Source organism: Zea mays, chromosome 3 (genome assembly GCF_902167145.1).
Source record: "Zea mays cultivar B73 chromosome 3, Zm-B73-REFERENCE-NAM-5.0, whole genome shotgun sequence".
Classification (NCBI taxonomy): Eukaryota; Viridiplantae; Streptophyta; class Magnoliopsida; order Poales; family Poaceae; genus Zea; species Zea mays.
Genome location: NC_050098.1, coordinates 9,220,568 through 9,233,501, shown reverse-complemented (window position 1 = coordinate 9,233,501; position 12,934 = coordinate 9,220,568). Strand labels below are relative to the sequence as shown.

The 12,934-nt window shown below is 40.7% G+C and overlaps 1 protein-coding gene across 1 annotated transcript; it reads left to right on the top strand.

Annotated features, from left to right (window-relative positions):
- The first annotated feature begins 8,070 nt into the window (after window positions 1-8,070).
- Window positions 8,071-10,489, top strand: LOC103651741 (uncharacterized protein At3g27210). Its single transcript, XM_008677440.2, has 4 exons — window positions 8,071-8,160; window positions 9,894-9,927; window positions 10,001-10,087; window positions 10,188-10,489. Exons 1-4 carry the CDS (start codon window positions 8,071-8,073, stop codon window positions 10,487-10,489), a joined length of 513 nt encoding a protein of 170 aa, XP_008675662.2.
- The last annotated feature ends 2,445 nt before the right edge of the window (window positions 10,490-12,934 follow it).

Sequence of the window (12,934 nt, the reverse complement as noted above, 5' to 3'; positions counted from 1 at the left end):
CTTGAATTCCAAAAGAAAATATGCTTGTAATCATCATGCATAAAAACCCCTGTGGGGAAAAGTCAATGATGAAGCATATAGCTTAGTTGATATTACCTCGTTAAAAACTTTGGATGAGAAAACCTCAATAAGGCAAAACTCATACAAAGAAAAGAGTGTAATATGATGGTACAAAACATGTCAAATATCATGGAGAATTACTCCCCTGATCCTTGCAAGCACTTAAGTCTTCTCATACCATTCACCTCAACACATTTCTGAAAACATTGAGTATGGTAGAGATTTTGTGAATAGATCAACAAGATTTTCACAAGACTTTGTTTGCAAGATGTTTATATTTCCATTTTCCTGTTTCCATCTGAACAACACAAGCTCAATTATCTTTATGGATAATTATCGGTGGTTCAATTGAACCATGGTATGCCATTGTTCTCCCATGGACCTCTAGCCCAAAGAACAATAATATGTCTATAGTCATCATTTCAAAAAACCCCGTGGGGAAAATAAATGATGAGACATATAACTCAGGCTAATATTTCTCCAAGATAATCTTGCCAGGAAATCTGAGAAATCAACATATCAGCTGAGTCTCCTTAAAAACCCAGTGGGAGAAATAAGGAGAGTAGTCATACTCTATTGTTGATTCATTTGAACTCTAGGGAGATAAACTCATCACCTAGTTCAAATACAACAATAACTATGCCATAATGTATCATCCTCGAAAACCTTTACGGGAAAAATAGATGATACGACATAAGCCTTGTGTTGATGTTGCCTCATTAAAAACTTTGAATGAGAAACCCAAACAGGGAAAAACTTATGCAAAGAAAAGAGCACAACATGATGTAGAAACAAGTTCTTCCGATCAAGAGAAAACTCCCCCTGATCTTTGCAAAACACTAAGTCATCCCATACCTACTCTCAAACACATAAAAAATGTGGAGTAAGGTAGAGACTTAGTTCGTAACTTGTTTTTCATCTAAACAACACAAAGTAATATTATCTCCATAGATAATAAGGTCAATGATATAAAATCATGACCACCACATACCCTCAGTATGTAGTATATCATTCTGTACAATCCCACGAAGTGTACTATAGAATGATTAGTGTAAGTGGCCATTAATCTCTGTTGATCAACATTTATCAAACAGTAGGTCCAACTTACTGGAAGTATGTCATTGATCTTGTACCTGGGGATCTTCTATAGATATCCAAGATCAATATATCCAAACATAAGGAGAGCATGAGTATACCTGGAGATCATAACTCGATCTCATGTGCTGTTAGCTAGCAAATCTTTGCAAAGCAATATCCGGCCGGATGCTCTTGCAAGATACAATAGCACATCTCATGATCGGAAAGAATCAAATAACAATGATTCTCTCATATTGAATTTCTTCAATATATGTTGGATATAGACAATTTTTGTATCCAAGATACTCAAGATAGTTTACTTTGAATTGAACATCTCTTTCAATTCATATCTTCTATCTCGAACTCCGTCGATAAGTAATGTATGTTTAGAAATATGTTGCACATATTTACGCTAAACATACCATTCTTTGTGTATCCCTTCGGAAGGAAGGATTCACTAGGTCGAATGTACCATATTTGACCTGAATGCTCTAAGTCACAAAGACTTTCCAAGCATTGCAAATTTGTGATTGGTTATTATGTATTTGGAATCCTTCAAGACTCCATAAATACCATAATTCAGTGACCACATATGCATATGTTGTCACTACATCTATCAACTGCAGAGATAGATGATTTACTGCCCTTTGTATTGTATCGGAATTTTACTACTCACGGTAGAAGAGAATTTATAGCATTAAAATAATGTTTGGGTTTGCGTATAAACCCAGTTGCTACTAGCCATGCTTTCCCACCACCTCATTGTTTCCAAGTCCATGAAAACAAACTTGTATCCACAGTAAGATACCCTGAAGTGAAAATAAGTTAACACTTCTTTCCGGTGAGCAAGGCTATCTCTGCAACATTGTATCACTCAACAAGATCCAATTGAGCATACTTATGCTCTGCTATGGCCATAGTCTTTTGGATCACATGGAGCGCATATACAATTGTTGAGATGTATGTGTCGACACTTGTAGCTTTCAAATAACATAATTCTCTAGTTGACATGAAGTCATTTTTATGCACCCTTATGATTCTTCGTGAAATCCCAAAACGAGAATCAAGGGCTTCCGATAACCTAGCCTCATCAGTGCGCACTGAGCTAGGTTGTGAATGTCTTCCATTCATAGGATAATCAATATCCTTTAGGTGTCCACCAACACTAGGTTGGTTACCAACGAATAGATGGTCTGCATTTACTTTCTCAGAAGGTCTTGCCTTCAGCTGCTTGCAAGCATCTTAATCCCAGTTTGTGTCCATACTTCTCCCCCTCTTATTTACAACTACGTTGCAATAGGGAGTTAAGTGGTTTTCCATGTAACCACTCTTTCTGGCACTTTCACATAGGATTAATTTGAGTGACACCTTTTAGTAAATGCACATGGCAGTCAATTTGCAACTTCTTGCAAATCATTCGAACCTAAAAGTTCAGTTTTAGTACGCGATCCTGAGCCTGAATGCTTACTGCATTCATTATAATTTCCTGGCATTCATTTTGGTACTCGAAATCTCCCCCTAATGCCTGGAAAAGCTCATGATTCAAACAAGCATACGGGCCGTAAATAGATTCTCATGAAGAGATTCTAAAACTTAATGATCGACGGAGAATAAATTCTCACATAGATCCCCAGCTTTCTGTGTGCCCATACATGTACGCTGCGGTGGTGAGATTGGGAAAACATACCCAATGTACGCATGGGAAATCTTTCATGGATTCCCACATACTAAAAAAACATAGGGGAACTTGTACATGTAGTACATGCAGTTAATCACAAGTCAGGAGCGTACAAACTTCCTGACTCCAACCATAACCAGTTGGAAATGACAATTCATTACTGATGGTCATTAATGATCTGAAATTTTCGAATCTATCATAGATTCATCATATCCTTTATGGATATCATTCTGAATACCAAGACAAACAATCATCATTGTAAGCAGGTTTGGTAAATTCAGCAGTGTGGAGGCTAATGTGCTCAAGCTTGAGACATTATTACTTAATGGTCATGTGTTGTCCGAAGGACACACTTGAGGTCATCATATAGATGCACCAAGTAACCATATAAAACCTTCAATGTCCATACAACTCTGTAATGGACCACACTTGTTCTTTTGAAATAATTCAAAGAACTTAACCAATTCAGATCAGATTTTAAGATAAGAGGGACTTAAAATCTCATTCCCAATGATACTCATCAAGTATCTATCTTATGGGAAAAACATGACCAATAGAATTGTCCATAACTTTTCATTTCATCCCAACAATGTGATGACCAATTCAATCTTACCCAGCCTGGTAAGTATCATCACATGAAAAGTTATAACTAATGCAACACTTTGTATGGGAGGATGTATGTAGAATACAGTCCATAAGAAATGTTTCTGAGAAACATATGCAATATCCATCACTATCACCTTGTGTTTCCACATGATAGTAATATTATGGATATCTCTATAATTTGGTAAGATAAATTAGGATATATCAACACATCCTTGATACTTCCAATACCAAAAGGGGATATGATAACAACATATCATGATATCGCGCGAAGCGATTGCCAAAATATTCTTTCCTCTTTCCAAAGGAATATGAGAATATTTTGTTTCCCACTTATAGAGTTTGTGGCTCAATTCTCCACATTGCATGTTTCTTCCTCAATTGGAAGAATCCCCGTACAAGTTTGCACAACTCAAATCAATGAGTCATCAACTCCCTTGATGAGTTCGTTCAACTCTAATCGATGAGTTTGGTCAACTCAAATCACATGAGTGTGTTCAACTCACATCGCATGAGTTGAACCTATCAATTATGAGATTATACCAAATCTCATGCATCATTTAAATAGTACTCAAAAGCAAATAATCTAACAAAGTGGTCTTCTTTTAGAAAAAGAAGTGTTGTTACATGATTAGTCCAAATCATGAATTACACAACTAACCACTATTATCATGTCAGATGGAAGATTGAAGTACACTTCATATCTTAGCTTTCATGAGTAGTATGCATCTATTGGGATTTCATATACATGATTAGATGCTTAGGCATACAACACTATACCACGTATAGTGTAATGACAAAAGAGTTTGTCATACTCATTGCCCTTCCATTTTTAATGTGCTTATATATTTGCTTTCAAGCAAAAATATTTGAATACAAAGTGTTAGTCTACAACATAATGCAGACACATACTCATAAGTCCACAAGTCTTATGATTTTCTTTGCTATTCATTTTGCGCTTGCATATCAAGCCGCAAAAGCACATAAGTTCTTTTCATAAGAACCGAAAGAGAAAGAGAGCATCTTATTTCCTCCAAAATGAAGAGATGAATTCCCATATCATACAAAAATGAAATGGACACATGCAATGATCATTAAGGATAATTAAGCCGAGTAGGCGAGTTCATCAAACTCTATTAAATAATTATCCTCCAAATGGATTAACCATTTTCAGATGTTGTAATATGCCGCAAAATATATCATATCTTTATATGTTGGAGAACTCGTATCACATAAAGTGTACCAAAGGATTTTTGAAAATTGGTGTACACAACGTAGATAATCTCCATGTAATAAAACTATGGAGTAGATCTCTCAGTAGTGGGCAAAACTTTTGCTGCCTGAAAGCATGGTCTCTGGGCCGATATATTCAAAGAACATACCGCAGCCAATGCTTAGGACTCCACTACCATGTGCTTGACCAAAATTTCAAAAATGAAATGGTAATCTCCATAAATGTGAATAACCAACATATCTACTTGGGAGAACACATAGGTAATCATCATAATCATATGTTGTAGACCTCTTACTGATGAGCAAATAACATTTTGCTGTCTAAAAGCTTGGTCTCTGGGCAAATAAATTCCAAGAACTTATTGCAGCCAAAGCCTAGATCTCCATCATGTGTTGAAATATCCCAAGTTCAAGATATGTGTCATATTTTGCAAGAATTCATCGCTTAATTAAGTAGAACTTAATTAAAAGAATTATTTTAGCAGTCAGTATGACTGCAGCGTCCAGTCTGGCTCCATAGCCCGCGACGCCTGCGTGGTCCATGATCTTTTTGGGTTAGCACGTATAGGTAATCATCTCGAAAGATGTAGACCTTATAGTGATAGGCATTTCAAATGCGGCCTAAAGCACGGTCTCTGGGCTACTAAACTCGATAAAGAATTTAGCGCAGCCAGTGCTTAGGACTCCATCACCCTATGCTTTTCCCAAAAAATGCAACCTTATTTTGCATAAAGACCATTAGGTGTCGACTTAATTGTATGCTTTGTTTTGCTAGCAAACATAAAAGAATGCGAAAACAAAAATTAAGTCGAGATATGTGAATTATAAATGTAAAAACAAATAATTCACAAATAAGTCTGTATTTTTCATAATAAAAACAAACAAGTATGTATAATTATATATAACATCAGGGGGTCTAATTATTTAAATATAGACACCTAACACTGATGAAACAGAATTACGAATAAACGCAGTGTTTAAAACGTAAAACTGCAGGAAAATAAATAAATATACAAATAAAAAAAACTGCTCGTGGCCCATTATAGCCGAATACCGGCCCATCCGCGGTCTGGTTGACGCCACCATATGGAGACGGTTAGGGATACCTAACCATTTTTTACGGACACAGTCGACCGCCACCATGGCGCTGTCCTCCGGCAGCGCGGCCCCGGCCAGGCGCTAGCGTGGCCCCGACGGCCAACGGCGGGGCGCGAGCGCGACAGCCCGACGCATGAGCGCGGGCGCGGCTTCCCGTCAGCGGCCAGGCGCGGCCTTCGAGGAGCAGCGCGCGGGAGCGGCCCCTAGCGCGCGCGGCCTCCCCTGCGGGCGAGCGGCCGTCCAGGCACGACCCGACAACTTGGGCGCGATGGCCCAACAGCGCGTGCGGGCGTGCGTTCCGAGGCGCGCGCGAGCGAGGATCCCCCAGCGGCGCGGCGGCCTCCGGCCCCGACGGCTCGGGCGCGGTCCCCGCACCGGACCTCCCCGACGCATGTGTCAACGGCGACACGGGATCTGGTGGCGAGGCGCTGCCTCCCCAGCGAATCGGGCGTGTGGCACATCTGGCGCGTCCGGCACAGGCGGACCTCGGCCAGCGCGGGCGCGCGTCGACCCCTGCACGGGCTCGGGCGCAACAGCCCCCGGCGCAGATCTCCTTGCCAGGCACCGGCTGCGCAGGATCGCACACCTGACGCGAGGGCGCGTAGCCCGTCGGCACTTGGGCGCGGCCTCCAGCCCAGGCGGTGCGACCTCCGGCGCGAGCACAACCGGTCAGACCCTCAGCACGCGGGCGCGCGACCCCAGCGGTGCCGGCACGCGGCCACGACGGTGCGGGCGTGCCGCTCCTCCGGCGTGAGGGTGCGGCCTCTAGCATGGCCCGGCCTCAGGCTCAGCTACGGTCCTGGCGGCTAGCGTGAGCGCTGCCCCGATGGCCCAACGTCGTTGACGACACGAAGAATATGGCTCAAGCGACGAATGCGAAGAGAACGGCAATTATCGTACCTTTCTGTCGTTCTAGAGGTCAAACCTCCTCACTTCTTTTTCTTGCGCTCAGTGAAGAAACGATGCTGATAACGTATTAGAAGTCAGTGGTAACGAGACTGAGAGAATAACAAATGACAATTGTAAGTCTTTATTGCAGGGGAACATTGGATTATATACAGACTGCATGGGTACTCCCCCAAGGGGTGTGACCCTTGGGTAGTAACCCATCGGATGAGTTTGATCACATGTGAATGTTTCGCAACAACTGCGATTTGAGCTCGCCACTGCCCTGTGTTCGGTGCGTGCCTGCTTTTTCATTAATAAAGGCATGTTTGATTAGAAGTCAATTTAGAGAAATTAAAAATTAAATAGAATTAAAACTCTTTTATTTAAAATTATATAGGAAGGGATAATTTCTCCCATTCTCCTCTAATCTAGATGCAATCAAACAAAGTATAATCGGAGGTTGGTGTTACAACTTGTGATTTAGTGAAGGCACATAGAGTAGATAGTTTTTTATATTTTTATAGCGAATGTCCGATGATAATCCGCAGTCTCAAAAAATAATGCCCTTACATTGTGTTTTATGCTTATCCTTGGTACAAAGTTTTATTGAAAAGATTATACTCCCTCTGTCTTGAAATATAATTATTTGTAGCTCTTTTCCATCCATGTTCGAATGAATGGTAATATACGTAGACGTATATACAAACTACATTCACATGTTATTGAATGAATGTATATTTAGTCTAAAACGAATTATATTTAGGACGGATGGAGCAATACTAAAGCCATTAGACATGCTCTTACATGTATAGGTTAGGTAAATGTTTTCGAGCTAACCAATTTTGTGCATTTAACTCTCATGAGGTGAGGACTGGGGCGGATGAAACCCCTTGCCCCCAAGCACCGTTAAAAGAGAGATTAGGGCATGTATAGTAGAGTGACACCAAAATGGTTCTCCAAGCACAAGAGACTCTATTATGCAATGTAGTTTATTAATAAATACAGAAATAAATACGCTTGTACATCATCGGATCGATAGAACCGATGACGAATTCGTACAGTGGAAGGTAAGGCATCTGTTGCTACTTGAGTTACAAGTCAGATGCGTCTCTTCACGGAGAGACAGCTCCACAATTTTTTTTTTGCAAATAATTCATTTTTTAAACACCTCAAGAGTCACCACTGTACATGTCCTTAGCTGAACAAGCAAGCATAAAATGTAGTGTTGACTAAATCATGATTCATGAACCAAAAGACAGCACACACAATAGAATTCTTGTTTTATCCTAAATAATCAAACTAAATGGATTTCGAATTATTTTGGAAGTCAGTACTCAGTAGCATACATGCTGCATCAGACGGTTGTTATTGGCCGTCCGTTGCGTGGAGAATCGATGCCATCCGACGGCTGATGTTATAAGCGTGCTTTAGCAATGGACGTCGTCGTCCTCTCTGTTTTCTTTCACCGCTCGCCGGTGAAGAATTGGTGGATGGCGGATCGGGTGACATCAGTGGGCGGCAAGGCAAGTTGGACTATTTGGCGATGACGAGCGGTGATAATTGGACGGTGGCGGTGCGATACGCCCATTACGGGTTCTTAGCTATTCGTCCACTATCATGGTGGGGCCCCGCCCTGGCTTTGGCTAGTTCGTGCTTAGATTAGATCCGTGGTTTATTATTAGCTAGGTCTGCCTTGGAGTTGGAGGCTTAAGAAAGAAGGGCGTGAGCTGGTTGTTTTGTTGTTTGGATGCTGCTCTCGCTTTCGCTTTCCGAGGGCCGGTGCAAATGGTGGGTTACACACACTACTGCTGTGTGAGAAATGCAATGGGCAGATTCCATGGACTGTTTTCGCGTGCAACCATGCACGGGTAGAGACAACAAAAAGACTCAGTTTGTAACTAAGGGTCTGTTTGGTTGGGCTGTGGCTGTGGAAAAAGTTGCTGTGGGCTGTGAGCTTTGGAAAAAGCTACTGTAGGCTATGAGCTGTTAAAAAGCTAAAAACCGTTTGGGGGAAACCACTAAAAGTCGTTAAAAGTTCTTTGATATATGTTTTCACAGTTCCATCCAAAAGCCACTAAAAGCAGGTCCATTGATGCTTTCAGTTTTGTACTGCGAGAAAGTCGGCTTTTAGAAAAAGCTGCTTTCTGGATCCAGCCCTTTGGTTGGCTTTTGGCTTTTAGGGGGCAAAAGCTAAAGCCAAAAGTCAAACCAAACACACCCTAAAACTTGTTCGGTTATGTCTATTCCATGCGATTTGAAATACATTATGATGTTCTGAGGTGAATTTTTGACTTAGGGGTGTTTGACTATTTTATTTATTTTACTATAGTCTCTAAATTTCTCTATTTTAGTTTTCTTGTATTTAACAATTTTAAAACAAAAATAAAATAAAATGTAGTGACTAAAAATTAATCTCTATAAACTAAACACCCCCTACTATGGATTTAAACCGACTTAACCTCACTCAATCCACATAAATTAGCATCAAATCAATCAATACCTAAAGGAAAAGTGCTACGAGTTCACGTCTCTTAAGTTAAAATAAAGCAGCAACAGTAGTTACATATTTTTACGCAATGTACCAAGTTGTATAAATACATACATAGTATATCATAATTACTATTATTATATATCATAAACCGATTAAAAAGAGCTCAGCTGCAAGACTGTTGGAACGATCCTATATTTGTGGAGCCATCTAATTTTTGTGTGCATGTAGTGGAGACGAAAATATCATCTAAAATTTGTGTACATGCAAGAAAAACTTTCATGGTCTACCATAATTATCGGATCTATCATAAACATATGATCTACCATAATTTTTTAATATAATTATTGAGTATGATTATGGAGGATCATACGATGTGGATGACCATGATATAATCATGCCATACGTCGCAACATCAACTATCATCACTGAATCACAGACGAGTTTTACAACCATTACTAGGTGAGTGCCCGTGCGTTGCAACGGGTCTTTACATTGTAACCTTCAAATACAAGGATTTTCCACTTGCAACGGGGTCAGAAGTTCCAATGTCTAGGAACAATTCAGAAGAGGTAGAAATCAAAAAGCGAATCAAGTCCTTCGGAAGGGCAACAAATTATTGGTTAGGTTGCTTCGTGCTTGTGAAATTAATCGAAATGCAAAGGACATTGACTTGAGAGATGAGACAATAGGAAAGGAGGGAGGCGAGGCAGAGTGTCGAGCGGCCTCATGAGATTGCAACTGTGATCATGATTCGGTTGTCCGCAGTTTTCCACGGTTGCAACTGTGATCATGGTTCTAGGTGCCCATCATTTTCCACATGTAGTAGTCGGTTGCCTAATTGCCTGACAATTTTTTTCTTCTTTTTTTTGCAGGTAGTAGTAGCAGAGACGAGACGTCCTTTGAAGCCACCCCCTGGTTGGAATCAGACTGCGAAGATGATTTCTACAGCGTCAACGAAGGTAAACTGAATCCACAACAACAAAAAAAGCCGGTTTCACTTTCATCTCAAGGTTCTTGACCGACGGCGGCGGCGTCATTGATATCCTCCTGCACGTCCAGATCTGACGCCTGCGGGATCGTTCGCATCCCGAACCAGCGGCCGGAACACTCCGCCACCTAGACCCCGCGATCTACCGACACTGGCGGTGATCCTGAAGGCCGAACCCCTGAAGCCGCCGCCGCCGCAAAGGAGGCTGGGCGACCTCCTGCGAGAGGCGCAAGACGACGACAATGACAATGACACCGCCGTCGACGGCCTCTCCAGAGACGACTCCTTGCGCATGGGCGCGGAGGCCAACCGGTGCTGCGTGCCGCGGCTCGCGTGGGCCATTAGCTGCAACGGGAGGACACAACGCAAGTGAAGTGCTAATCCGTGCCTTGTTCAACAGACAGGAAAAGATTTGCCGCCCAAATGTGTATGTACATAGACCAAATGACTGCACCAGAACAGTAAAAAGAAAAACCTTCATGTTCTGTATGCAATGTACTATTACGTAGATTCAAGGATTTGATGCCTGCTTCCTGCCGGACAGATGCTACAGGGAAACTCGCCCGGATGGCCGGATGAAAAGAACATTATTTGGATGTTTGAGCACGGGAATATGAAAAAGAACACGGAAAATCCTTGTATTTGAAGGTTACAATGTAGAGGCCCCGTTGCAACGCACGGGCACTCTCCTAGTAACGTATAAATACACATGAGATATAACACAGTACTGGTACAGATTTGCAACAAAATCACTGAACAGTGAACATATAACTTGGTCAGTTTGACAGGACAATATGTACTGGGAAATTGCTATGAAAAAGAGAACTATTAAAAATTGTCATCATGGCTAACAACCAGCTTGTAATCAGGATATGGCTGATAAGAATACCAAAATGTAATTAAAAATTGTAAGCAATTATCTTAAGAAAGAATATTGAAACAGAACTCATGGGACAAACACTCACGGTTACTTCACAACAAGGAACAACAATTAAAAAGTGCTCATTCACTACATTGTGCCTGGCATGCCATGGCATGAAGTCAACAATTTACTCTTTAATTGAAGCATACATCGTGCCACAATAGTAGATTAGAAGACAAGATAAACGAAAAAGTAACTTGTTTGGTAAATTTAACTGTTTGTTGGCAATCAGTTGTCACTTTTATATTTATAGAGTGGCTAGTCTCTCCTTGTGTAATACGAAGTCAAGCCATACAAATGTATACTTTCGTACAACTGTTCAGCTAGAAACCCAATCTCTGAATAGATTACATGTTATTTTCTCCTGAATAGGAAGATGTCCTTTTCTATTCAGCCAAACTTTGCCAAATAAACAACTATAGCACTGTAGTTAACGTCTAATTCTTTCATGACTCCCTCTTTTTATAACTGCATGAATGTATACCAGTCAACACTTACTCTAGGTATTTAGTTCCTCTCGTGCTCCACCTTTCTCTTCATATAAAATATGAATGGAAAGTTGAGCTCCTCCATTTTCTCCACGAGAGACTCGGCCTTCTCAATCATCAAAACTTTGGAGTAAGAATTGAGAAGAGCGTGATACCTAAAATAAGTCTTGGAAGTTTCTGGGAGGTCCAAAAAGTACTTCTTGGCAGCAGCGACACATCTCGATTTAGCAATGAGATCCAGGAGGATTGCTTGATCACTGACAGTAGGATTCATGCCACTTCTCACCATAACTTCAGAAAGCTGCATCAATAAACAAAAGAGAGAAAGGATCCATATGAACTCTGCCAATCAAATTCAGAATAGTCACAAGAAAATAACCAAGTTTCAATATTACTTAATGCTTTCGATCTGAATGTCCGCTTTATGAAGAAAACTGCATGTAAATATAAGGAAACAAGAATATTTCAAATCAAACAGTGATGGGCAATAGATAGCATCTATGATTAAGCAAACAATGGTACGCATCAGCCAACCTGTCCTTCTTAAACTGGCAATCACCAAAAGCTCTTGATACTTCAATATGACCTTGTAATCTTCCATTAGAACCTACAGAACCTCCAACCTTTGTAACAACACAAGGTTAAAAGTACCATTCTGAGATGGCATCCCTGGCCGGATCGCAGGTGAACTGGAGCTTGTCCTCCATGGGTGCGCGGAAGAAGATGAGCCCTGTCTCACGCACCGCGTCGAGGAGCTTCCAAGAACTATCCTGAATAAGATTATATACAAAGTCATTTACATTAAACTAACATTCTTAGATGAGGGAATGAAGAAAATGTGAAATAAAGCATCACTACATTCATTAACAAAAGATAAGCATGTTCAACAACAAAAGTCAAGCTTCACTGATGTTGCATATAGATTGGTAATTTTTCATGCTCATTGTGCATATGGTATTATAGTTATGGTATTCACAAGAAAGGACAAAAACAAATATGTTTGCAGCGCATAAGGATGGGAACATACATCTTTTCTTGGCATATTGCACACAAGTCACCAACAGCAACCACCTGAAACAGAACACAAAGATGTGTGTTGAAGGATCTAATCGGGAACTCATAGGGAGCAATTGGCATCTTCAAGAGAGAATGGTAAAATACTGTCAAATCATTCAGTGACATATAAAAGCAACCAGAAGTCAGTTCCAGGAGCAAGATTTGTCTGACAAGAAACAAGTTGCAGTAGATAGTAGAACAAAAGAAATAACAAGTCAAGCCTTGAATATACATGGATACATTGAATCAGATTTGAAAATTGCTAAAAAATGTAGCTATCATAATCAAAAGGAACTTCTCCAACATGACTGAAAGGGAATTAGGCTTACACCTAGTTCCTATATAATTTTGG